At 48.4% G+C, this 27,224-nt stretch overlaps 2 protein-coding genes across 3 annotated transcripts; one reads left to right on the plus strand and one right to left on the minus strand.

The window, feature by feature from the left end:
- Window positions 1–9,277, minus strand: PTGES3L (prostaglandin E synthase 3 like). The gene is made up of 7 exons (XM_005584322.4): window positions 8,821–9,277; window positions 8,313–8,426; window positions 8,140–8,206; window positions 7,932–8,030; window positions 2,983–3,072; window positions 1,592–1,645; window positions 1–463 (listed from the first exon to the last, which is right to left on the minus strand). The coding sequence occupies exons 1-7, from the start codon at window positions 8,955–8,957 to the stop codon at window positions 428–430; spliced, it is 597 nt and encodes a 198-aa protein (XP_005584379.3). The 5' UTR covers window positions 8,958–9,277; the 3' UTR covers window positions 1–427.
- A 60-nt stretch (window positions 9,278–9,337) lies between these two features.
- On the plus strand, window positions 9,338–23,627 carry RUNDC1 (RUN domain containing 1). Of its 2 annotated transcripts, none has more exons than XM_005584318.5 (5): window positions 9,338–9,848; window positions 16,885–17,043; window positions 19,593–19,791; window positions 20,870–20,989; window positions 21,401–23,627. In XM_005584318.5, the coding sequence occupies exons 1-5, from the start codon at window positions 9,351–9,353 to the stop codon at window positions 22,267–22,269; spliced, it is 1,845 nt and encodes a 614-aa protein (XP_005584375.2). In that variant the 5' UTR covers window positions 9,338–9,350; the 3' UTR covers window positions 22,270–23,627. The 2 variants fall into 2 exon arrangements, with proteins under 2 accessions (XP_005584375.2, XP_005584377.2); XM_005584320.5 differs by having other exon boundaries at window positions 21,404–23,627.
- Window positions 23,628–27,224: the final 3,597 nt, after the last annotated feature.

Below are 27,224 nucleotides of genomic sequence, written 5' to 3' on the forward strand. Positions count from 1 at the left end.
AACAGTTCCTAGAGATTTATTATAATCTGTTTCTTCTTTGGCTTTTTGCTTTCCCCATATGCGCACATAATAGAGATTTCTATAATCTCCATTCTTCTTCGGCTTTTGTTTTGCCACATACACACACATACTCAAATAATCAAGTGGCCTAAACACAGAGATTATAAACCAATCAGTAAGAAATCCGAAGCCCTACCAGTCTACCCCTCCCTGACCCTGCATCTGATGTGAGGCCATAGTCAAGTGCCTAGAAGGAAGACAAGCTTGAAGGACGACCCTTAATAAAGAGCTTCTAGGAAAGTTCAGAGGTGTCAGAGGAACTTGGTGCACAGCCAAAGCGCTGACAAAGGCCTAGGCGCTAGCTTTCCAGAACAACTGGAAAATAGCCACAGCCGCCTTCCCTTCCCAGCTTTGCTGTAGTAGAAAGTTAATTACTTGTTGCGTCCACACTGTCAGAATCATCCTAGAGGAAAAAAAAAAAAAAAAGACAAAGCACCTGTAGACCCTGCAAAGCAGGAACATTTGTGTTAACAAATAAACTGCTCCCTCCCTCCTGCTCTCCAAGTTTCTTTTTGTGATTTCCTAAACCACCCAACCTAGGAGGCTAATATGAAGGTTTTAACTTACTTTGGATATTAAGTAAACCAATGCTACTTTGTCTTACATCAATAGTTTCCAGAATTTTTTTTTTTTTTTTTTTTTTTTTTTTTTTTTTTTTTTGAGACAGGGTCTTGCTTCATCACCCAGGCTGCAGTGCAGTGGTGTGATCTCAGCTCACTGCAACCTCTACCCCACAGTCTCAAGTGATCCTCCCACCTCAGCCTCTTGAGTAGCTGGGGTTATACGCTACCATGCCTGGCTAATTTTTGTATTTTTGGTAGAGACAGGGTTTTGCCCGATTGCCTAGGCTGGTCTCAAACTGCTGAGCACAATCAATCCACCTGCCTTGGCCTCCCAAAGTGCTGGGATTACAGGCGTGAGCCACCACACCCACCCTAGTTTCAGAATTTTAATTAATGCTATTGCTCCTTACAGCTGTAAAGATGCTCGGCAGGGCCAGGTCTTCTCTAGGATGGAGAAACAGCGGGGGAGATGGAAAGCAGGAGGGTCTTGCTAGGGTTTTCTAAAGTCTGGAGAAGAATATTAGCCTTCTTGGGCCAGGCACGGTGGCTCACACCAGCACTTTGGGAGGCCAAGGAGGGTGGATCACCTGAGGTCAGGAGTTCAAGACCAGTCTGGCCAACATGGCAAAACCCTGTCTCTACTAAAAATACAAAAATTAGCCAGGCGTGGTGGCGGGCGCCTATATTCCCAGCTACTCAGGAGTCTGAGGCAGGAGAATCGCTTGAACCCAAGAGGCAGAGGTTGCAGTGAGCTGAGATCAGGCCACTGCACTTCAGCCTGGGCAACAGAGCGAAACTCCTCCCCCACGCCCCCCCAAAAAGAATATTAGCCCTCTTGAGTCAAATTCAAATTTGGTTAACAGGCACTGAGAACTACTGTGTGCTAGGAACTGGGATAGGAGCTCTCTGGTGGGTTAATTTTAAAGGCTACAAAGAAACTGAAGGGTTGAGGGGAAGGCTTTACTTACGTCCAAATCATCCATGGCAGGTGGAGGTCTCTTGGTGCTGACCTTCTGCAAAAGCTAGTGGGAAGAAAAAATAACCATAAGGGAGGAGGGAGTGAGGGAAGAACAATCTGCACACTGATGGGCCATAGAAGAATGGCTGCAGCCAGACCGGTCAGGCAACTGCTCCCATCTTTAAAACATCACTGGAATGAATTTGAGAAAAGTAAATTGATCCCCTTCTTAAAAAAATTTAAACACAAAGACACACACACAGCATCCTCCTTACAAATCCATCCTCCTTACAAGATTGGAATCGGCTAGTGTTTTTATAACTGAAACCAAATAATATAACGATACAGTGTGTGATTTATTGGGAGCCAATGATTTATGATGTGAATTTTTATACTGCTAGTTTTAACTTCGCACGAAGTTGTCTGGCTCAAGAACACACACACACACACACACACACACACACGCACGCGCGCGCGCGCGCGCACAGGCCAGGTTTGGTGGCTCACATTTGTAATCTCAGTACTTTGGGAGGCTGAGACAGAGGAGGCTGAGGCTAGGAGTTCCAGACCAGGCTGGCCAACATGACGAAACCCCATCTCTACCAAAAATACAAAAAAAATTAGCCAGGGGTGGTGGCGCATGCCTGTAATCCCAGCCACTCAGGTGGCCGAGGCACAAGAATCGCTTGAACCTGGGAAGTGGAGGTTGCAGAGAGCTACTGCACTCCTGCGTGGGAGACAGAGCAAGACTCCGTCTCGAAAAGAAAACCACACACACAGGACAGGCACAGTGGCTCTCGCCTGTAATCCCATCACTTGGGAGGTTGAGGCAGGTGGATCACCTGAGGTCAGGAGTTCGAGACCAGCCTGGCCAACACGGTGAAACTCGGTCTCTACTTAAAAAACACAAAAATTAGCCAGACATGGTGGTGGGCACCTGTAATCCCAGCTACTCAGGAGGCTGAGGCAAAATTGCTTGAACCCAGAGGCAGAGGTTGCAATGAGCTGAGATCGTGCCATTGCACTCCAGCCTGGGCGACAGAAAACCACACACACACACACACACACACACACACACACACACACACACACAGAGAGAGAAAATAGGAGAACAAGAATTACAGAAAAGTGGAAAAAGCTTTTGTCAAACTTCTTCAGAATACAGGCTCCACACTGAATAAGTGAATCAATGTGTATATAATTTCAATAATATTCTTTCCTCTCATCCCTATTAAATAAACATTGTACAAAATAGGTAAAGAACATCAGCATCAATGCGTAACCTGCCTAGAGAGCTTGCATATCTCTGCATGGCCCCAGTGACAATCCTCCAGAGACGTGTGTGCAGAGAAACACAAAGAATGATCAAGTGAGCAGAACACAGCAGGTACTCTCTCTTACCTCTGCATAATGTTCCACCTGAGCCAGCTCCACCTCTTCATCCCCTTCCCAGTCTCTCCAGTTATCAAAGTCCACAGACAGCCACACTGGCTGCAAGAAGAAGCGCCAAGAGTCACAGGCCCGGAGGGCAGGAGCAGGAGTGTGTGGGAGAGTGTGAGCATATGCATGGGAGCACACTTGGGGAAAAGAGGGTTGGTAGGTCCATAGTCTTCCCAACTGCACCCCTTTGACCAGCCCCCTTCAGGTTCCCATGTCATCATCATCATTCACAAAGATTTACCATGAACCTGCTAATCTACACACAAAGCTAGGCATGATAGGGTCTGAAAATCTCAGAAGTCCTACCCTCCAGCCAGGCATGGTGGCTCATGCCTATAATCTCAGCACTTTGGAAGGCCAAGGCAGGAGGATCACAAGGTCAGGAGTTCGATACCAGCCTGGCCAATATAGTGAAACCCCGTCTCTACTAAAAGTACAAAAATTAGCCGGGCGTAGTGATGGGCGTCTGTAGTCCCAGCTACTTGGGAGGCTGAGGCAGGAGAATCACTTGAACCCGGGAAGCAGAGGTTGCAGTGAGCCAAGATCGTGCCACCGCACTCCAGCCTGGGTGACAGAGCAAGACTCCATCTCAAAAAAAAAAAAGAAGAAGAAGGCTGGGCATGGTGGCTCACGCCTGTAATCCCAGCACTCTGAGAGGCCGAGACAGGTGGATCATGAGGTCAAGAGTTCAAGACCAGCCTGGCCAACATGGTGAAACCCCATCTCCCTATTAAAAATGCAAAAATTAGCCGGGTGTGGTAGTGGGTGCCTGTAATCCCAGCTACTCGGGAGGCTGAGGCAGGAGAATTGCTGGAACCCGGGAGGTGGAGGTTGTAGTGAGCTGAGATCGCGCCATAGCACTCCAGTCTGGGTGACAGAGCAAGACTCCGTCTTTAAAAAAAAAAAAAAAAAAGAAGGAGAAGAACTCCTACCCTCCAGGAGCCAATTGACTCAAGAGACAATACATCTAGAAAGATAATTGTATCATAAAGCAACATAGGAGTCAACCAACAAGACAGACATGCTGCAGCCGGGCGCAGTGGTTCACACCTGTAATCCCAGCACTTTGCAGGGCCAGGGTGGGTGGATCACCTGAGGTCAGGAGTTCAAGACCAGCCTGGCCAACATGGTAAAACCCCATCTCTACTAAAAATACAAAATTAGTTGGGCATGGTGGCACATGCCTGTAATGCCAGCTACTTGGGAGGCTGAGGCAGGAGAATCACTTGAACCTAGCAGGTGGAAGCTGCAGTGAGCTGAGATCGTACCACTGCACTCCAGCCTGGGCAACAAGAGTAAAACTCTGTCATGAAAAAAAAGAAAAAAGACAAGCTACATTCCATGGAGTCAGAGACAACCCTTCAAGGTCCATTTTCCAAAGTTTCCACATTTATACAGGGAAGAAGTTATTCACTTCTTCATTCAAAAGATATTTATTGGTCAGGTGCAGTGACTAACACCTGTAATCCCAGCATTTTGGGAGGCCGAGGCAGGTGGATCACTTGACATCAGGAGTTTGAGACTATCCTGGCCAACACGGTGAAACCCCAGGTTGGAGTGCAGTGGCATGATCTCGATTCACTGCAACCTCCACCTTCCGGGTTCCAGTAATTCTCCTGCATTAGCCTCCAGAGTAGCTGGGATTACAGGCACGCGCTACCATGCTTGGCTAACTTTTGTATTTTTAGTAGAGACGGGATTTCACCACGTTGGCCAGGCTGGTGTCAAATTCCTGACCTCGTGATCTGCCCGCCTTGGTCTTCCAAAGTGCTGGGATTACAGGCGTGAGACACCGAACCTGGCCCCCGCCTTTTTTTTTTCCTTTTTTTTGAAACGGAGTCTCACTCTATTGCCCAGGCTGGAGTGCGGTGGTGAGATCTCAGTTCACTGCAACCTATGCCTCCTGGGTTCAAGCAATTATCCCGCCTCAGCCTCTCGAGTAGCTGGGACTACAGGCTTGCACCACCACGTCCGGCTAATTTTTTGTATTTTTAGTAAAGATGGGGTTTCGCCATGTTGGCCAGGCTGGTCTTGAACTCCTGACCTAAAGCAATCCACTCACCTCAGCCTCCCAAAGTGCTGGGATTGTGAGCCACCTCTCCCAGTCTCCCATTTTTCAACAGAAGCTTATAGTCTGGATTTTTACAAGATGCACATTTTTAAATGTTAGCAACTAATAAAAAATTTTTAACGTCAGTAATGAGTCAAAATATTTTCTTTTTTTTTTTTTTGAGATGGAGTCTTGCTCTGTTGCCAGGCTGGAGTGCAGTAGTGCAGTCTCAGCTCACTGCAACCTCCGCCTCCTGGGTTCAAGCGATTCTCCTGCCTCAGCCTCCCAAGTAGCTGGGATTACAGGCACGCGCCATCATGCCCGGCTAATTTTTGTATTTTTAGTAGAGATGGGGTTTCACCACGTTGGCCAGGCTGCTCTTGAACTCCTGACCTCGTGATCTATCCGCCTCGGCCTCCCAAAGTGCTGGAATTATAGGCATGAGCCACCACGCCTGGCCAGTTTTTTTTTTTTGAGATGAAGTCTCGCTCTGTCACCCTGGCTGGAGTGCAGTGGCATGATCTCAGCTCACTGCAACCTCCACTTCCCAGGTTCAAGTGATTCTCCTACCTCAGCCTCCTGAATAGCTAGGACTACAGGTGTGTACCACTATGCCCAGCTAATTTTTTGTATTTTTAGTAGAGATGGGGTTTCACTGTGTTGTCTGGGCTGGTCTCGAACTCCTGACCTCTAGCAATCCACCTGCCTCCGCCTCCCAAAGTGCTGGGATTACAGGTGTAAGCTACCACACCTAGCCTTAAAATAATTTTTGACAATGTAAAGATTAAAACAGGCTAGGCAGGGTGGCTCATGCCTGTAATCCCACCACTTTGGGAGGCCGAGGTGGGTGGATCACGAGGTCAGGAGATCAAGATCATCCTGGCTAACACGGTGAAACCCATCTCTACTAAAAATACAAAAAAATTAGCTGGGCATGGTGGCAGGCACCCGTAGTCCCAGCTACTCAGGAGGCTGAGGCAGGAGAATGGCGTGAACCTGGGAGGCAGAGTTTGCAGTGAGCCGAGATCACGCCACTGCACTCCAGCCTGAGCGACAGAGCGAGACTCCATCTCAAAAAAAAAAAAAAAAAAAAAAGATTAAAACAAATCTGAGAGCCAGATCCAGCTATCAGGCAGTCAGTTTTCAACCTTTAAAGAGGATACATTGGAGGGCCTTAAGTGGGAGAGTGTCAGGGTCAAATGTGTGTTTTAGACAGACCATGCTGGGGGCAATGCAGAGGATGGACTGAAAATGAGACTGAAAATACCCGACAAACTTCTCACTGTATGTTGGATGAGGCTTGAACTAGGAAGAAATTAAGTAGTGAATTCATTAATATTTAGGAGTCAGTAAAGCCTGGTTATAAGCCACTAATAGCAATAATAAGATTAATCAGGGGCAGGTATGGTGGCTCATGCCTGTAATCCCAGCACCATGGGAGGCTGAGGCAGGCGGATCACCTGAGGTCTGAAGTTTCAGACCAGCCTAGTCAACATGGCGAAACCTCATCTCTACTAAAAATACAAAAATGGCCAGGCACGGTGGCTCAGGCTTGTAATCCCAGCACTTTGGGAGGCTGAGGCGGGCGGATCACCTGACGTCAGGAGTTCAAGACCAGCCTGGCCAACATGACAAAACCCTGTCTCTACTAAAACTACAAAAATTAGCTGGGCATGGTGGCGGGCACCTGTAATCCTAGCTACTCAGGAGGCTGAGGCAGGAGAATCACTTGAACCCAGGAGACAGAGGTTGCAGTGAGCCGAGTTCATGCCACTGCACTCTAGCCTGGGTGACAGAGGGAGACTCTGCCTCAAAAAAATACGAAAAATTAGCTGGATGTGGTGGCGCACGCCTGTAATCCCAGCTACTCAGGAGGTTGAGGAAGGAGAATTGCTTGAATCCGGGAAGTGCAGGTTGCAGTGAGCTGAGATGGTGCCATTGCATTCCAGCCTGGGCAACAAGAGAAAAACTCCATCTCAAAAAAAAAAAAAAAGAAAGAAAGAAAGAATAACACTGATCAATTAATTTCTTTTTTTTTTTTTTTTTTTTTTTTTTTTTGAGATGGAGTCTGGCTCTGTCGCCCAGGCTGGAGTGCAGTGGCCGGATCTCAGCTCACTGCAAGCTCCGCCTCCCGGGTTTACACCATTCTCCTGCCTCAGCCTCCGGAGTAGCTGGGACTACAGGCGCCCGCCACCTCGCCCGGCTAGTTTTTTTGTATTTTTTAGTAGAGACGGGGTTTCACCATGTTCGCCAGGATGGTCTCGATCTCCTGACCTCATGATCCGCCTGTCTCGGCCTCCCAAAGTGCTGGGATTACAGGCTTGAGCCACCACGCCCGGCTGATCAATTAATTTCTACAGTGGAAACTACTTCTGGGACTGGAATATAAAAAAACAAGAATTGGCCGAGGCCGGGTGCCATGGCTCATGGCTGTAATCCCAGCACTTTGGGAGGCCGAGGCAGGCGGATCAACTGGTCAGGAGTTTGAGACCAGCCTGGCCAACATGTTGAAACCCCGTCTCTACTAAAAATAGAAAATTAGCCGGGTGTGGTGGCGCATGCCTGTAATCACAACTACTCGGGAGACTGAGGCAGGAGAATCTCTTGAACCTGGGAGGTGGAAGTGTAGTGAGCCGAGATCATGCCATTGCACTCTAGCCTGGGCAACAAGAGTGAAACTCTGTCTCAAAAATAAAAAAATAAAATAAAAATAAATGAGAGAGACTAATACAGTTGGGAAAAAAAAGATTAGGCAGGACTTGGTGAGTGATTGAATGTTGGCTGGAAAGGAGGCAAGGACGATCCCAGCTCTAACCTGGGTGCATGGAGAGAAGGAGCAGGCCACTTTCCATACACCTACCTTGATATCCTCCTTGGTAAGCCGGGGCCAGGCCACCTTTTCCTTCCATTTCCTCACAAAGCAAGTAATAGAGCGGGAAGAGCGCTTATCCTGGGAGTCCTGCCAGATAGAGAGCCTCATTCTTAGGGTCTGGGGTTTAGAATTAATCTCCAGTTTCCCTGGGCAGCCCGGTTTCCATCCAGACCTTACTGTCCCATCTCACCCTTACCTTGGAGTTCACTTTGGCATAGAACTCAATCTCATTGTATAACTCCACTCCATCGTCATTCTTGCAGCTGAGGAGACAATGAAGCTGAGGAGATGCTGAATACTCTGTGTGGGGACATTAGGAGAAGAGGGAGGTTCCCGGGAAGCCAGGCCCTCAGAGGGGAGGGCCACTACCTGAACACAATGCGGTGATCCTCAATAAGCACGTGGACATCGGTGCTGTCCTCAACACAAAACTCCATGAACACATACTTGGGCCTGTCATACCACAGGGTCCGGGCGTGCTGCCTAAAGAGAAGTTGAGTTGGGGCTTCATAGGGGTGGGAGAGGGAAGACTGAGGGCATTTGCGAAAGATGGAAGCAGGAGACTACCCAGGGATGTTTGATGCCACAGTTTTTTCAAAGTGGAGCTAAATGAGACAGAAGGGGTGAAAGGGAAGGGAATGACAGGAGTGGGTGGGTGTGGTGAGTGTGAACCTGGGAAGAATAGAACGTGCCAGACTAGGAAAGTAGGAGGTCAGGGAGAACATTCAGGTCACACCTTCCTTCACCCCACAGTTACAGAGACCAGGGGTCTGGGGCTTCCATGGGGCCTCACAGAACCTGGAGCGCCCAGAAGACCTGGAGCAGGGAATCTCCAGGGAAAAGGGCCAGGGGGAGCACCGGAGCCGGAAACACTCACCGTGCCATTGCGGTTCCCGCTCCAGGGTGGCATTTAGAGTTCCAGGCAGGGGCCGCTATCTTTAGATCCTGGGGACGCCCCCAGCAGCTGCCTTCCCTTATATGGTCGGGAAAACAGTTGAGAGGAACAGAGAACATGACCTGGCAGCCAAGGGATCTGCACTCTGGAGATACTCTGGGAGAGCTTAATCCTTGCAGCCCTTCACCCTGGGGTCTTCAGAAACGCACAGACTAGGAATAGACAATCCATCTGCTGGAACCAGGGCAAAGGCTGCCCTAGACGCTACACGCAGGGAATGACTTTTCCCCGGTATCATTCACCTGTTTCTCCAAAGCTGTGTGCTCAGTGTCTGATTCACAATAGGTGCTCAATAAAACATTATTGTCCTGAATTAAATCCCCTGGGAAAGGGCACCCTCGGGGACTTCGGAACTTCAGGCTCCGCCCACCACTCCTCTGGGGTTCAGGCCAACACGCCGTTGCCATAGCAGCGGGGGGGCGCGGCTGACGTGCTGCGGGGTTTCCGGGAAGATGGCGGCTGTCGAAGCGGCTGCAGAGCCGGTAACGGTGGTGGCGGCTGTTGGGCCAAAAGCGAAAAACGAAGAGGAGGAGGAAGAGGAGCCGCTGCCACCGTGCGAGGCGGTGCGCTGGGCCCCGGTGGGGGCGGTGGCGGAGGCCGGGCCTGGAGCAACTGCGTTTTTCGAAGAGACGGCGGCCGAGGAGCCTGGCGCGGTCCCGGGCTCCCCGCCGGATTCGCCGGGCCGGACGCTGCGGCGGCTGAGGGCAGAGCGGCGGCGGCTGGACTCGGCACTGCTGGCGCTGTCCTCACACTTCGCGCAGGTGCAGTTCCGCCTGCGACAGGTGGTGCGCGGGGCGCCGGCGGAGCAGCAGCGCCTTCTGCGTGAGCTCGAAGACTTCGCCTTCCGCGGCTGCCCTCACGTCCTAGGTTACGAAGGGCCTGGCGACCCCGCCAGCGATGAGGGCGATGGGCTGCCAGGAGACCGGCCACGGTTGCGGGGCGAGGACCAGGTGAGTGGTCGGAGCCGGGCCGCGAGGGATATGGGAATAGGGGCGTCGTGTGGGTGGCAATCCAGACCCGGATTATGGTGCATGAGGGGAGAAGCCTCCCCGACTCGGTTGGTGAGTACGTGTGTCGGAGACCAGGAGACTGGAGTGCGGGGCCGGCTGAAGGGCAAGAGGACAGAGGCCTGGGAAACTGAGGGTGAGCGGTGTGCACGAAAGATGTGGAGAGATGCCGGTGCGTGATGACGTGAGAGGTAGAGGAGCGGTGAGCGAAGTGAGTCGTTGAGAGGGTAGCAGAGCAGCCAAGAGCAGTGCTGCGCCCACTCACCTTTACCTCACATATCTAAGTCTTGAACACTTATACTGCTAGAGGACCCCGACTCTGGGGATTGGGAAAATTGGCAAAGGAAAGGACAGTGAGTTGGAATCCATGGAAATTTAGGTTTAACTCCCTGTCCCTGCTTTCCTGAAATCTAGGCAGTCTTTACACTTCTCTGGGTGGGAGTTTGGGTTAACAGCAGGGTCTCTTAGTAACTGAAATAAACACAACTCTTGATTATATAAATTTCCTTATGTTGGAATTTTTAAGACATGGGGGGAGTCTTGGTATGTTGCCCAGGCTGGTCTCGAACTCCTGGTCTCAAGCCATCCTCCCACCTCAGTCTCAGGACTACAGGCGTGCGTTACCGTGCAGGCTATAATGTTGAAATGTTTAAACTCTTCCTCCATCCTGCTGAATCATTAGGTATTCTGAATGAGGTTCTCTGGTAACTGACAAGATCGATTCAGTGTGCCTACCCCAGAAGTAGTGAAACTATGTATAAGACACCAGGTAGGCCGGGCGCGGTGGCTCAAGCCTGTAATCCCAGCACTTTGGGAGGCTGAGACGGGTGGATCACGAGGTCAGGAGATCGAGACCATCCTGGCTAACACGGTGAAACCCTGTCTCTACTAAAAAATACAAAAAACTAGCCAGGTGAGTTGGCGAGCGCCTGTAGTCCCAGCTACTTGGGAGACTGAGGCAGGAGAATGGCGTAAACCCGGGAGGCGGAGCTTGCAGTGAGCTGAGATCCGGCCACTGCACTCCAGCCTGGGCGACAGAGCGAGACTCCGTCTCAAAAAAAAAAAAAAAAAAAAGACACCAGGTAAACGTTTCCTTACAAGCTTTGCATCTCTGGAAGTGCACAAAGTGCTGACTTTATTGGAAGTATTGAAGTACACTGCCTTTTCACTTTATTTATTTGTTTGTTTATTTTTGAGACAGGATCTCACTCTGTCACCTAGGCCAGAGTGCAGTGGCGCAATTTCGGCTTACTGCAACCTCTGCCGCCTGGGCTCAAGCAATCCTTCTGCCTCAGCCCGCCCAGTATCTGGTACTACAGGTGTGTGCCACCACACCCAGTTAATTTTATTTTTTGTTAAGACAGGGTTTCACCACGTTGCCCAGGCTGGTCTTGAACTCCTGAGCTCAAACGATCTGCCTTCCTTGGCCTACCAAAGTGCTGGGATTATAGACGTGTGCCACCATGCCCCGTCCCTTTTCACCTTTTTATTCTTCAAACTACAATCTACTTGTGGCTTTCTTCCTACTTACATTGGTTTTAGCCAAGCAGATTTATCGAGCAGATAATGATCTGTTTATTTTAATCTGAACTGTTTCCAGTGCAATCCTGTGTTTACTGTTCCACCCTTCTTGGTTGGTGAGTATGTGTGTCGGAGACCAGGTACCTACAGTTCCTTACGCAAGAAGCACCCACCTCAAACTGCCAGATTTAAGGGCTAGAAAGGAGTGGACAGCACCAAAGGTTCTACGTGATAAGAAACTCTGTTCATTTTCACCTTCAGGAACAGTAGGCCACCCCCATTTTCCATGATGTGATTATGACACATTGCATGCCTGTAGCAATATCTCATGTACCCCATAAATATATACACATATTATATACTCATAAAAATTAAAAACTAGCTGGGTGTGGTGGCTCACGCCTGTAATCCCAGCACTTTGGGAGGCTGAGGCGGGCAGATCACCTTAGGTCAGGAGTTCGAGACCAGCCTGACCAACATGATGAAACTCCGTCTCTACTAAAAATACAAAAAAAAAAAAAAAAAGATTAGCCAGATGTGATGGTGCATTTCTGTAATCCCAGCTACTGGGGAGGCAGAGGCAGGAGAATGGCTTGAACCTGTGAGGCGGAGGTTGCCATGAGCCAAGATTGCGCCATCGCACTCCAGCCTGGGCAACAAGAGTGAAACTCTTGTCTCAAAAAAAAATAAAATAAAATAAAAAATAAAAGGTAGACCGTGTGCAGTGGCTCATGACTGTAATCCCAACACTTGGGGAGGCAAAGGCTGGAGGAGGATCACTTGAGCCCAGGAGTTGGAGGCTGCTGTGAGCTATGATCATACCACTATGCTCCAGCCTAAGTGACAGAGCAAGACTGTGTCTCAAAAAGAAAAACAAACATTGTACCACCTTAAAAAAAAAAAAAAGTAGTGTTTAATTCACCTACAAGTTGTAATCTTGTATGTTTACATTGACAGGTGAACAGGTAGGACCAGAGTAGGAGATATCATTGAACTGAATGATTTACTTCTTACCACTTACCTTTTTTTCTCTCTTTTTTTTTTTTTTTTTTTTGAGACAGGGTCTCACTCTGTTGCCCAGGCTAGAGTGCACTGGCATGATCAGGGCTCACTGCAGCCTTGACTCCCAGGCTCAATAGATCATCCCACCTCAGCCTCTCGAGTAACTGGGACCACAGGTGAGCACCACCATGCTCCGCTAGTTTTTTATACTTTTTTGTAGAGATGGGGTTTTGCCATATTGCCCAGGCTGGTCTTGAACTCCTGGGCTCAAGCAAGCCACCCACCTTGGCCACCCAAAGTGCTGGATTACAGGCATGAGCCACTGTACCCAGCCAAATTTTTTTTTTCCTTGAGACAGAGTCTTACTCTGTCACCCAGGCTGGAGTGCAGTGGCACCATCTTGGCTCACTGCAACCTCCACCTCCTGGGTTCAAGTGATTCTCCTGCCTCAGCCTCCCAAGTAGCTGGGACTACAGGCACCCATCACCACGCCTGGTTAATTTTTGTATTTTTAGTAGAGACAGGGTTTTGCCATGTTGGCCAGGCTGGTCTCGAACTCCTGGCCTCGAACTCCTGACCTCATAATCTGTCTGACTTGGCCTCCCGAAGTGCTGGGATTACAGGCATGAGCTGCTGCGCCTGGCCCTAGATTTTTATTTTCCACTCTTTTGCCCAGGCTGGTATGCAGCAGCATGATCACAGCTCACTGCATCCTCCACCTCCTGGGCTCAATCCATCCTCCCAGCTCAGCCTCCCAAATAGCTGGGACCACAGGCGCACACTACCATGACTGGCTAATTAAAAAAAAAATTTTTTTTTGTAGAGATGGGGATCTCCCTATGTTGCCCAGGCTGGCCACTACACCTGGCCCCCCAATTTTTTTTTTTTTTTTAAGACAGAGTCTGACTCTGTCACCCAGGCTGGAGTACAGCAGCACATCTCAGTTCACTACAACCTCTACCTTGTAGGTTCAAGCTATTCTCCTGCCTCAGCCTCCCTAGTAGCTGGGACTGCAGGCATGTGCCACTATCCCTAGCAAAATTTTGTATTTTGTGTAGAGACAGGGTTTTGCCATGTTGGCCAGGCTGGTCTCGAACTCCTGACCTCAAGTGATCCACCCACCTTGACCCCAGATATTTTAAACCAATATTTTCTCTTATCTTACTTCATACTGGAAATGATGTATGTTATTTCCTGCCTTGCACCAGAGCTCATTGTTCTCTCTTGTTTGCCCACACTCCAGCAAATAGCATACTGTAGCTACCATGGCAAGTGACAGAGTTCAACAGACTTGGTCATGAAAATGTAATTAGAAGCCGGGCGCGGTGGCTCAAGCCTGTAATCCCAGCACTTTGGGAGGCCGAGACGGGCGGATCACGAGGTCAGGAGATCGAGACCATCCTGACTAACACGGTGAAACCCCGTCTCTACTAAAAAAATACAAAAAACTAGCCGGGCGCGGTGGCGGGCGCCTGTAGTCCCAACTACTCGGGAGGCTGAGGCAGGAGAATGGCGTGAACCCGGGAGGCGGAGCGTGCAGTGAGCTGAGATCCGGCCACTGCACTCCAGCCTGGGCGGCAGAGCGAGACTCCGTCTCAAAAAAAAAAAAAAAAAAAAAAAAAGAAAATGTAATTAGAATTTATGGCTGATTTCTTTCTTCCCTGACATCATAAAGTTGGGAAACAGTGAGAACAAAAACAAAGACTTTTCCCTAGTTCTTTCTCCTTGGGCTGGTTAGACAACTTTCTCCACTCAGAGGTCGTTATTTGGAATTTGTCATTCTTTTCTTTAACTTTTTTTTTTTTTTTTGGACGCAGAGTCTTGCTGTGACACCCAGGCTGAAGTGCAATGGCATGGTCTCGGCTCCTTCCAACCTCCGCCCCCCAGGTTCAAGCCATTCTCCTGCCTCAGCCTCCCAAATAGCTGGGATTACAGGCACGTGCCACCACACTGGGCTAGTTTTTGTAGAGACGGGATTTCACCATGTTGGCCAGGCTGGTCTCGAACTCCTGACCTCAGGTGATCTGCCTGCTTTGGCCTCCCAAAGTGCTGGGATTACAGGCATGAGCCACTGCGTTCGGCCATACTTTCCTTAATTCAATTCGGTGACATACAACAAATGCATGTTGAAAGCTTATCTTGTGCCAGACACTGTGCCTGGCATTTGTGGTTCAAAGTCAAAACTTTTGTCCTTGAGGAGTTCATAGACTAGAAGAGACGGAATCCTAAACAAATAATATGATATGAGCTAGACTAGAAGTGTGTACAAACTCTAGAGGAAACGTTTAGTTACGCCTGGGGAAATCGGGAAACCTCTTAAAGGAGAACTAGGCCTTCACCAAATGGGGAAGGGGGACAGGGTTCTAACAATATGCAACTGTACTCTGAAAGGATCACAGAGACTGTCCTGAGAAAAGGCTTGCTTTCATGTTGAGCGAAGCTAAAGCAAGAGGATTGCATTTTAAATACTTAAAAAGTTAATTTGGTGTTTTCTTTTTCTTTTTTTTTTTTTTTCATTTCTTCTCTCTCATTACTTACTTCTTGAGGGCTTGGTAAGTACCATTTTAAGGTTAAATGTAATACCCTGTAGACTTCTAATTTAAGACTCAGCCTTACCCCTATAAATGATTTGCTAGTTTTGCTTTTTGTTTTTGAGACTCAAGAAAGACAAGGAAGAATCAGTGTTTGAGAATAAGTTGACAAGACTTTACTACCCTGAAGCATTTTTTTTTTTTTTTTTTTTGAGACGGAGTCTCGCTCTGTCACCCAGGCTGGAGTGCAGTGGCCGGATTTCAGCTCACTGCAAGCTCCGCCTCCCGGGTTCACGCCATTCTCCTGCCTCAGCCTCCGGAGTAGCTGGGACTACAGGCGCCCACCACCTCGACCGGCTAGTTTTTTGTATTTTTTAGTAGAGACGGGGTTTCACCGGGTTAGCCAGGATGGTCTCGATCTCCTGACCTTGTGATCTGCCCGTCTCGGCCTCCCAAAGTGCTGGGATGACAGGCTTGAGCCACCGCGCCCGGCCTGAAGCATTTTTATTAATTGAAATACAGAAACTACTGGTGGCCAACAGTTAAAATAAGGAGTCACTAGTCAGCGAAACTTACAGATACTTTTTTTAAACAACATTGTTACCTTCCCATCCCCATTATGTGGCTTTTGGATTTTTTTTTTTTTTTTTTTTTTTTTTTTGAGACGGAGTCTCGCTGTGTCGCCCAGGCTGGAGTGCAGTGGCCGGATCTCAGCTCACTGCAAGCTCCGCCTCCCGGGTTTTTACGCCATTCTCCTGCCTCAGCCTCCCGAGTAGCCGGGACTACAGGCGCCCGCCACCTCGCCCGGCTAGTTTTTCGTATTTTTTAGTAGAGACGGGGTTTCACCGTGTTAGCCAGGATGGTCTCGAACTCCTGACCTCGTGATCCGCCCGTCTTGGCCTCCCAAAGTGCTGGGATTACAGGCTTGAGCCACCGCGCCGGCCTTTCATTGCCTTAGGCACTTGCCTTTTACTCTTTTGTTTTTGTTTTTGTTTTTTTGAGACAGAGTCTCACCCTATTGCCCAGGCTGGAGTGTAGTGGTGAAAACAAAGCTCACTGCAGCCTCAACCTCCTAGACTCAAGCGATCATCTTGTCCCAGCCTCTTGTGTGACTGGGACCACCATGCCACCACGCCTGGCTAATTTTTTTTTTCTTCGAGACAGGGTCTTGCAAAGCCTTGACCTCTTGGGCTTAAACAATCCTCCCACCTCAGTCACTTAAGTAGCTGGGACTATTGGCATGCACCACCATGCCCAGCTAATTTTTAAAATTTTTTTTGTGGAGATGAAGTCTCACTATGTTGCCCAGGGTGGTCTTGAACTCCTGGGCTCAAGTGATCCTTTTGCCTTGGCCTCCCAAAGTGCTGCGATTACAGGCGTGAGACACCACTCCTGGTGCATTTGATTCTTTTGATTTTGCAGAAGTGGTCTATCGTACATCAAAGGGACTTTGGTGAACCTTAGGAAAGCTGGTTATGAGTTTTAAAGCCTCTCTCCACACCCTTACCCCAGATTCTTTTGCAAAATTTGGCTGCACAGAGTAATCAGGAGTTGTGTTATGGTAACTGGCTGTGGAGCATGGCATGTCTTAATTCCTAGAAGGGTATCTTAGCTGAGATAGGTTGTCTCTACCCTAACTAGACCTTTGGAGGGAAAAAAGGCAGTCTTAACAAAAAGCCTCATTGTATTCACATCCTGTTTCCAATGAGGGACAGATAGTTTCTTAAAGAAAACACCCATTTAACAAATTGCCTAGGATGAAATAATTATTCTTACTTTTGAATCTATCATATGAATTGTGTATTTCATTTGGGTTATTGGAAACATCTTATATTTTATTGGTTATGACTGGCTCGAGCAGATTGTTAATGTGCCCTGAGTTTTCCTTTTCCTGCATAATAGACCCAATTGTTTTCTTGCCTTAGAGTGAGCAGGAAAAACAAGAGCGTCTGGAAACCCAAAGGGAGAAGCAGAAAGAACTGATACTGCAGCTCAAGACCCAGCTAGATGACCTGGAAACGTTTGCCTATCAAGAGGGCAGTTACGACTCGCTGCCACAGTCTGTGGTGTTGGAAAGACAGCGGGTGAGCAGACCCCAGAGGCACCTCCACCACTGCCCAAGGTTAACTTGTCCCTTCCGGCATTCACAGGGCATCATCTCTCAGCTCAGTTCTCTTTTGGCCTTACTGAGAATCCCTCTGCTGGCCCAAATCAAAGGGAAATTTTACTACTATAAGGAACCATTCTTTGCTCATACATGGAAAACACAGGTTCCAAAGTTTTGTAATGTAATAATTGAGCTCTTTCTTTTTGGTGGTTGTAATTAATAATAGAAGTAAGAATATGGCCGGGCGCGGTGGCTCAAGCCTGTAATCCCAGCACTGTGGGAGGCCGAGACGGGTGGATCACGAGGTCAGGAGATCGAGACCATCCTGGCTAACACGGTGAAACCCCATCTCTACTAAAAATACAAAAAACTAGCCGGGCGAGGTGGTGGGCGCCTGTAGTCCCAGCTACTCCGGAGGCTGAGGCAGGAGAATGGTGTAAACCCGGGAGGCGGAGCTTGCAGTGAGCTGAGATCCGGCCACTGCATTCCAGCCCGGGCGACAGAGCAAGACTCTGTCTCAAAAAAAGAAATAAGAATATGACAATAATTTCATTTGATCACTTAAAAAATTCTACTTGGGCCCATTATACAATGTAATCTAGCTTTTTTGTTTTGTGGTTTTTTTGTTTTTGTTTTTGTTTTTGAGATGGAGTTTCGCTCTTGTTGCCCAGGCTGGATTGCAATGGCGCCATCTCAGCTCACCACAACCTCCGCCTCCCAGGTTCAAGCAATTCTCCTGCCTCAGCCTCCCAAGTAGCTGGGATTATAGGCATGCGCCACCATGCTGGGCTAATTTTGTAATTTTAGTAGAGACGGGATTTCTCCATGTTGGTCAGGATGGTCTCGAACTCCCAACCTCAGGTGATCCGCCCGCCTTGGCCTCCCAAAGTGCTGGGATTACAGGCATGAGCCACCGTGCCTGGCCGTAATCTAGCTTTCTCCTACTACTGACCACCTTTTGATAAACATGCCAGGAATCCAGACTGGTTTTAATACTGTATTTATTTATGTAAGACCTGGGTAGACAGGTAAATCTGCTGGTGGAGATACAGTTACAACCTCCCCTGCATGTTTCTCTACCCCTATGCTGTGGCTGTTTTTCTGGCTGGTCCGGAGTTTATGTTGTCAGATTTTTTTTTTTTTTTTGAGACAAAGTCTCAGTTTGTCACCTAGGATGTAGTATAGTGGCATGATCTTGGCTTACTGCAACCTCCGCCTCCAGGGTTCAAACGATTCTCCTGCCTCAGCCTCCCGAGTAGCTGAGATTATAGGCGCCTGCCACCCTTTCCGGCTAACTTTTGTATTTTTAGTAGAGATGGGATTTCACCATGTTGGCCAGGATGGTCTTGAGCTCCTGACCTCAAATGATCCACCCGCTTTGGCCTCCCAAAGTGCTGGGATTACAGATGTGAGCCACTGCACCCAACCTATTATCAGAATTTTAAATTGTTCCTAATAATGTCACTAGGGTATTTTGCACCTTGATATTTTATAGAGATTTTTCTTTAGTTGCCTACAGTAGAGCAAGAAGGGATAAGAAGGATTAGAAATTAAGAAAAATTGGCCAGGCACAGTAGCTTACACCTGTAATCCCAGCACTTTGGGAGGCCGAGGCGGGCATATCACAAGGTCAGGACATCAAGACCATCCTGGCCAACATGGTGAATCCCCGTCTCTACTTAAAATACAAAAAATTAGCTGGGAGTAGTGGCGGGCGCCTATAGTCCCAGCTACTCGGGAGGCTGAGGCAGGAGAATGGCGTGAACCCGGGATGTGGAGCTGGCAGTGAGCCGAGATTGCACCACTGCACTGTAGCCTGGGTGACAGAGCGAGACTCCATCTCAAAATAAATAAATGAATAAAAGTAAGAAAAATCGGCTGGGTGTGGTGGCTCATGCCTATAATCCCAGCACTTTGGGAGGCTGAGGTGGGAGGATCTCTTGAGGCCAGAAATTTGAGGCCAGCCTGGGCAACATAACAAGACCCCGTCTCTACGAAAAATTGAAAGATTAACCAGGTGGTAGCGTGTGTCTATAGTCCCACCTATGGGGGAGACCAAGGCAGAAGGATTGCTTGAGCGCAGGAGTTTGAGGTTACAATGAGCTATGATCACATTACTGGACCCTAGCGTGGGTGACTGAGCAAGACCCTGTCTCTTAAAAATCAGTGTATATTCTCCTTGAATGAAGCCTTTAGAGCAACTAAGTATAAGGCTTGTTGGATCATCAGCCACTTTGGATTTTTCATACTGTTGTTCTTCTGAGTGAAATCTGACTAGCCTGGTAGAAATTTACTGTGAGTGGGAGGATCCATTTTTATCAGAGAACTAAGGGTTCTTTTTACTTTAAAAGTAGAGAGTCTGTGTCCTCACCTTGATCAATCAGTAGTTAAGTCATTTTCTTTCACAAATTTAGAGGTCTGTTTTTTTACTTCCATTTAAGGACAGAAGACATATTTAGATTCTCCTCCCTAACCCTCTCCCTAAAAATTTCCAAAGGGTGTGCTCATTGCCTGTGATCTTGATAGGTGATCATAGATGAGTTAATAAAGAAACTGGACATGAATCTGAATGAGGACATCAGTTCCCTGTCCACTGAAGAGCTTCGTCAGCGTGTAGATGCAGCAGTGGCTCAGATCGTCAACCCAGCCCGAGTCAAAGAACAGTTGGTTGAGCAACTAAAAACTCAGATCCGAGACCTCGAGATGTTCATCAACTTCATCCAAGGTTAGATGTCATAATAATTATATTCTGAGTACTAGTAAAAAGGTGCCAATTCTGGGTTTTTTTTTTTTTTTTTGGAGACAACGTTTCGCTCTGTTCCCCTGGCTGGAGTGCAGTGGCGCAATCTTGGCTCACAGCAACCTCCGCCTCCCAGATTCAAGCGATTCTCCCGCTTCAGTCTCCCGAGTAGCTTGGATTACAGGCTCCCGCCACCACGCCTGGCTAATTTTTGTATTCTTAGTAGAGACGGGGTTTCAGTCTCTACTAAAGAGAGTAGAGACTGTTGGCCAGGCTGGTCTCGTACTCCCGACCTCAAGTGATCCGCCCACCTCAGCCTCCCAAAGTACCGGGACTACAGGCATGAGCCACCACGCCCGGCCAAAAGGTGCCAATTCTTGATGTACTGTTTAAGAGGCTTGATGGCTTAGTAGGGGAAACAGCATTGGCAGCGTAGAAAGAGCATGGGTTTCAGAATCAGATAGTTAAAAGCTCCACTCTCCTACTCATTGGTTTTATGTCGTTGAGCATGTTACTAACCTCTTTAGTCTTACTCTTCTCATCCATAAAATGATTCATGGTTCATTCACTTAGCAAATATTTATTGAGCCAACTACTGTATGCCAGTCCTCATTTTACACAATTAAATAGGACAAGATTTTGTGAAATTCTTGTTTGTAATAGGCACCGTTAAGTATTATTTTTCCTTTAAAGATCTGCCATAGGCCGGGCGCGGTGGCTCAAGCCTGTAATCCCAGCACTTTGGGAGGCCGAGACGGGCGGATCACGAGGTCAGGAGATCGAGACCATCCTGGCTAACACGGTGAAACCCCGTCTCTACTAAAAAAAAATACAAAAACTAGCCAGGCGCGGTGGCGGGCGCCTGTAGTCCCAACTACTCGGGAGGCTGAGGCAGGAGAATGGCGTGAACCCGGGAGGCGGAGCTTGCAGTGAGCTGAGATCTGGCCATGCACTCCAGCCTGGGCGGCAGAGCGAGACTCCGTCTCAAAAAAAAAAATAAAATAAAATAAAGATCTGCCATAAAGAGCTAAATAAGTGTCTCTCCTATAATTTCTGATTCCAGATGAAGTGGGAAGCCCCTTGCAGACAGGTAGTGGACACTGTGAGTGCAAGGCCCGTGGGAAGACAGGAAATGGCTGCAGCAGAACAGGCAGCAGCAGACCGCCTCCAGGAGACAGCAGAAGTAAGTGTAATTTCCAGAACTGGCAAATCTCTAGAGACAGAAAGTAGATGAGTGGTTGCCTAGGGCTTGGGTATGCTGAGGAGAAGAGGGAAATGAGAAATGCTGATGGTATGGAATTGCTTTTGGGGAGGATGAAATATTCTAAAATCGATTGCAGTGACAGTTATACAATTCTGAATATACTAAAAACCACTGAATTAAACACCTTAAATGGGTGAATCATATGGTATGTAAATTATATCTCAATACAGTTATTATTAACCAAAAAAAGGAGGCCCAGCTACATCCTGGGTGGCTCTTGCCTTCATGTGAGACCCAGCATGTGGCTCAGACTGATCTCAGCCTGAGATTTGTTGAGTGTAGCTCCGTGCCGTCATGGCCTCTCACTAATGAACCATTGTCTTTTCTAAGCAGCAAAGGCGGAGGATGTGAAGAAAGTCCGGGAGACAGGGCTGCACCTGATGAGGCGAGCGCTGGCAGTGCTCCAGATCTTTGCTGTTAGCCAATTTGGTTGTGCCACAGGCCAGATCCCTCCAACCCTGTGGCAGAGGGGCCAGGCTGACCGAGACTACTCTCCCTTGCTAAAGAGGCTGGAGGTGTCAGTGGACAGAGTGAAGCAGCTAGCCTTGAGGCAGCAGCCACACGACCATGTCATCACCTCTGCCAACCTCCAGGACCTCTCTCTGGGAGGCAAGGATGAGCTGACTATGGCTGTGCGGAAGGAGCTGACGGTGGCTGTAAGGGACCTGCTGGCCCATGGACTGTATGCCTCCTCCCCAGGGATGAGTCTTGTTATGGCTCCTATTGCTTGTTTGCTGCCAGCCTTCTCCTCGGCCCCTGAGGCCATGCACCCCTGGGAGCTCTTTGTAAAGTACTACCATGCTAAGAACGGCCGTGCTTATGTGGAATCCCCAGCCCGGAAGCTCTCCCAGTCCTTTGCCCTTCCTGTTACGGGAGGCACTGTTGTGACCCCCAAACAGAGCCTGCTGACAGCGATCCACATGGTGCTGACAGAGCACGACCCTTTTAAGCGCAGTGCAGACTCAGAATTGAAGGCCTTGGTGTGCATGGCACTGAATGAGCAGCGTCTGGTGTCCTGGGTGAACCTCATCTGCAAGTCTGGGTCACTCATCGAGCCTCACTACCAGCCCTGGAGCTACATGGCACACACAGGCTTTGAGAGCGCCCTCAACCTGCTCAGTCGCCTCAGCAGCCTCAAGTTTAGCCTCCCTGTAGATCTGGCTGTGCGCCAGCTCAAAAACATCAAAGATGCCTTTTGATAAGAGTGCCCTAACCCCAGACAAGCTCCTTGCTCAGTAGAGATAGATGTGTTAGTCTTCCAGCATAGGAGCAAGGAATCAAAGGTGGGGTTAAAGGCTTTTTTGCCAGACCCTGCTCAGGCAGTTGGCCAAATGAGTGCAAAGTCTGTTTTCCCCACCAACTTAGCATCTCGGAAAGATGTGCTGGAGAGACCCTCTTGGTAAGAAGGTTCTACCAGACCGGGCGCGGTGGCTCACGCCTGTAATCCCAGCTACTCAGGAGGCTAAGACCGGAGAGTCGCTTGAGCCCAGGAGGTGGGGGTTGCAGTGAGCCGAGATTATGCCACTGCACTCTGTCTGGGCAACACAGGGAGACTCCATCTCAAAAAAAAGAAGACATTCAACTTGAGGCTCCTGTTAGTTGAGCTATCTTCTTTCACTTGAAGCAGGTTTGAGAGGCCAAGGCCAGAATTTAAGTTCCTTTTATGAATAGATTTCCTTTTCTTCCTGACCCCAAGGTCAGAGGAGACTGTATATTCCATTTCTGCCTCTAAGACTAGGAATAGGAATATCTGAAACAACATTTCTAAGGGTGGTGACCACAGGTTGATTTTAATACGAGCCTTTTTTCTTGTAGAGGTAAGAAGTAAAATCTTCCTGACAAGGTAGTCCTCACGGCACAGACAATGGGCTTTCTGTTTATGAGGGGTGAGAACCGTGTTCGTTATTATGTTCTTTAGCAAGTAAACATTCCTCTGCTCACCTCCCAACAAGACTAACACAGTCTTTAGAAGTAAATATATTCAAGACAAACGAGAAAATCCTGGCTACCCAAGTCGAGTATGTACAGGAATACAAATCGGTAACCAGCAGCTGTTCCTCAGGTTGTGACTCACTGGGCACCACTTGTCCTGGAGGCTGGATGATGGAGGACATCTGGTTATAGGTACTGCAGCGGAGATAGGTGCCACAGGAGGATAGGAACTACAGCAGATCACTGTTTCCAGAACAGGGGGAGGAGTATCTCATTGTGAAATAGACTGTAGAGTGGTTCTATTTGGTCTTCAGTATTTTAGCCTCATTAGTTCACATTTGTCATGCAGCTTGTGGTGAGTGCTGCTCTAGGACTGGCCAAAGATGGGCAAAATGGATCACTCCAGACACTACTAATTCAGCATTGTTTTCATGTCTTAAAATTGCCACCTGCACTTTGTTTCTGCACTATTATGTAGTGCATTTTAACTTAAATTTTTTCCAGCAACATGTTACTTATTTAAGATACATTATTGATACTTCATTATAATTAGTACACCTTCCCTGTGAAACAAGAGAATTGTAAAATGTTGTGGAAAATGATACCTATGTGGATGCTAATGAAATCGTAGTATTTCCTGTAGCTTCTCTGAAGACCTTAGAGACCCGCAGCTTTGGTTTGTAAGTGTTTGGGCCTTATCAGCCCATCTGATCCAGATCAATATTTTTTTTAAAGCTGCCTATATCCTCTATCCTCTGCGATGGATCATCTCACCTTTGGTGGTGGTAGTAGGGGTTTTTTGCCTGAAAAAGTTCACTAAAAAGTCCCCTTGGCATGACCATCCCCTCCTGCCCACGCCCATAGTCCCTCCCCACAACAGATGTCACACATGCTGCTTTTGGAATTGGCACTGTTTTTGTTTTTGTTTTTGTTTTTGTTTTGAGACAGAGCCTCGCTCTCTTGTCCAGGCTGGAGTGCAATGGCGCGATCTCAGCTTACTGCAACCTCTGCCTCCTGAGTTCAAGCAATTCTCCTCCCTCAGCCTTCTGAGTAGCTGGGATTACAGGCGCACACCACCATGCCCGACTAATTTTTGTTTTTTGTTTTTTGTTTTGTTTTTTTGAGACGGAGTCTCACACCGTCCCCCAGGCTGGAGTGCGATGGCGCAGTCTCAGCTCACTGCAACCTCCGCCTCCCGGGTTCAAGCAATTCTCCTGCCTCAGCCTCCTGAGTAGCTGGGATTGCAGGCACCCGCCACCACGCCCAGCTAATTTTTGTATTTTTAGTAGAGATGGGGTTTCACCATGTTGGTCAGGCTGGTCTTGAACCCCTGACCTCATGATCCACCCGCCTCAGCTTCCCAAAGTACTGGGATTACAGGCATGAGCCACTGTGCCTGGCCCAAACTTTTGTATTTTTAATAGAGATGGGGTTTCACCACATTTGTCAGTCTGGTCTTGAACTCCTGATCTCAGGTGATCCACCTACCTTGGCCTCCCAAAGTGCTGGGATTATAGGTGTGAGCCACCGCACCTGGCCAGGATTGGCACTTTTAAATCCACTTGTCTGGATATCAGTTAGGGTGGGTGGTAACTGGTATAGCCATATGGCATAGCCCAGCGATCACCCCAGTATTGCCTTTTTCAAATACAAAAACAAAACTTGTATTAAGGCCTTATGCTAGCATTACAGGAAGCATTTTCTTTTTTTTTTTTTTTTTTTTTTTTTTTTTTTTGTTTTTCGAGACGGAGTCTCGCTCTGTCGCCCAGGCTGGAGTGCAGTGGCGCGATCTCGGCTCACTGCAAGCTCCGCCTCCTGGGTTTACGCCATTCTCCTGCCTCAGCCTCCTGAGTAGCTGGGACCACAGGCGCCCGCCACCGCGCCCGGCTAATTTTTTGTATTTTTAGTAGAGACGTGGTTTCACCGTGGTCTCGATCTCCTGACCTTGTGATCCGCCCACCTCGGCCTCCCAAAGTGCTGGGATTACAGGCGTGAGCCACCGCGCCCGGCCTACAGGAAGCATTTTCATTTGTCTCATTCTAATTTAATTCTCACTACTTACAAGGTGGGACAGTATTATCCTCACTTTACAGCTGAGGAAACTGAACTGCAGAGAGGTTAAATATTCTGTCCCCATTTACATGATGATGGAATTCCTGAGATTTGGAGTCAAGTTTCCTGAATCCAAAGCCCATAGTCTATCTTGTTACTTCATTGTATCATGTTTCTAGATTTTGGTTCCTCTTTCTCCTTTATCCGCCACCTTCATTCCTACCCTCACTATGGGCAGGAGAAGGTATTTTCCACACAATTGCCAGAAATTTCAGCTCCGAAAGGACTATACTGCAGGGAGACAGGCAGGCAGCCATGACTTTGATGTCCAAGTTCTTGAAACCTAAATGTGTGTATCAACTGAGACAATTCGAACAATTCCATCAGCATCCCTGCAGTCAGATATCTGCTAAGTTCTGATATCATCTGTCATTACTGGGAACAGAGCTCTGTCCTTGGTTTAGGGTGAGACAGGACAAGGGAGGAGAGACAGGCCAGTCCACCCATATCCAAGGATACGCAAGAATGGAAGGGTAAAGAGCCATGGATGTGTATGCAGGGGAAGTGTAGGGTGTGTTGTACAAGTATGATCTGCGAAGTATTGTTAAAGCTGTTTAAGGTGCTCTCCAATCATTCATTCACTATTGATCACTTAGCAACTGCCTGCCCAGGCTAGATGCTAAAGAAACAGGTAAGTAAATCTACCCCCTGCCCTCAACAAACACAGTCGAGCAAAGGAGATACCATACCAATTGGAGATTTGGAAAAATTGTTAAAATATAAATTGCTGGCCGGGCGCGGTGGCTCAAGCCTGTAATCCCAGCACTTTGGGAGGCCGAGACAGGCGGATCACGAGGTCAGGAGATCGAGACCATCCTGGCTAACAGGGTGAAACCCCGTCTCTACTAAAAAATACAAAAAGCTAGCCGGGCGACGTGGCGAGCGCCTGTAGTCCCAGCTACTCGGGAGGCTGAGGCAGGAGAACGGCGTAAACCCGTGAGGCGGAGCTTGCAGTGAGCTGAGATCCGGCCACTGCACTCCAGCCCGGGGACAGAGCGAGACTCCGTCTCAGAAAAATAAATAAATAAATAAATAAATAAATAAATAAATAAATAAATTGCTAGGCCGGGCGCGGTGGCTCACGCCTGTAATCCCAGCACTTTGGGAGGCCGAGGTGGGCGGATCACGAGGTCAGGAGATCGAGACCATCCTGGCTAACACAGTGAAACCCCATCTCTACTAAAAATGCAAAAAATTAGCCGGGCATGGTGGCGGGCGCCTGTGGTCCCAGCTACTCGGGAGGCTGAGGCAGGAGAATGGCGTAAACCCGGGAGGCGGAGCTTGCAGTGAGCCGAGATTGTGCCACTGCGCTCCAGCCTGGGTGAGAGTGAGACTCCATCTCAAAATATATATATATATATATATATATATAAATTGCTGGGTCCCATCCCCAGAGTTTTTTATTCAGTTGTTTTGGGGTGGGGCGTGAGAATTTGGTTTCTAACAAGTTCCTAGGTAATGGTGATGCTGCTGCTCTGGGAAGCACACTGAGATGAGAACCACTCATATCCAAACTAAGATTATGTTCTGTAATAAAGGTAAGTACAGATTGGATTGCTGAGAGAGCCCAGAGAAAGGAGAGATTAATTCTGCCTGGGAGAATTCTGGAATAACCTTGAAGGATGGATAGAATTTGAATAGGATTTTGCCTGGCTACTTGGAGAGGAAGAAAAAGACACAAGGAACAGCCCAGGGGGTATGAAGGGTGGGGGAGTCAGGAATTTATGCTGCAGGAAAGGTGGCAAGGAAGGAAAGGAGTGAAAGTTCACACTATTGAATAAGCCAACAATGGATTTCAAGAAAAGTGAAGGACTTCTCAAGAAAAAGTTATTTAAAGCTGTTGCTCAAAATAAGATCTATAGATCAGGCCGGGCGCGGTGGCTCAAGCCTGTAATCCCAGCACTTTGGGAGGCCGAGACGGGCGGATCACGAGGTCAGGAGATCGAGACCATCCTGGCTAACACGGTGAAACCCCGTCTCTACTAAAAAATACAAAAAACTAGCCGGGCGAGGTGGCGGGTGCCTGTAGTCCCAGCTACTCGGGAGGCTGAGGCAGGAGAATGGCGTAAACCCGGGAGGCGGAGCTTACAGTGAGCTGAGATCCGGCCAC

The sequence above is a fragment of the Macaca fascicularis genome, chromosome 16 (genome assembly GCF_037993035.2).
Source record: "Macaca fascicularis isolate 582-1 chromosome 16, T2T-MFA8v1.1".
Lineage (NCBI taxonomy): Eukaryota > Metazoa > Chordata > Mammalia > Primates > Cercopithecidae > Macaca > Macaca fascicularis.

Coding starts and splice junctions, on each gene's coding strand:
- PTGES3L (XM_005584322.4), bottom strand. CDS start 8,957: ATGTTCTCTGTTCCTCTCAACTGTTTTCCCGACCATATAAGGGAAGGC. Junction 8,031..8,139: donor ATGCCAAAGTGAACTCCAAG/GTAAGGGTGAGA, acceptor TCTATCTGGCAG/GACTCCCAGGATAAGCGCTC. Junction 3,073..7,931: donor TTACCAAGGAGGATATCAAG/GTAGGTGTATGG, acceptor TTCTTCTTGCAG/CCAGTGTGGCTGTCTGTGGA.
- RUNDC1 (XM_005584318.5), top strand. CDS start 9,351: ATGGCGGCTGTCGAAGCGGCTGCAGAGCCGGTAACGGTGGTGGCGGCT. Junction 9,849..16,884: donor GGTTGCGGGGCGAGGACCAG/GTGAGTGGTCGG, acceptor TTCTTGCCTTAG/AGTGAGCAGGAAAAACAAGA. Junction 19,792..20,869: donor GTTCATCAACTTCATCCAAG/GTTAGATGTCAT, acceptor TTCTGATTCCAG/ATGAAGTGGGAAGCCCCTTG.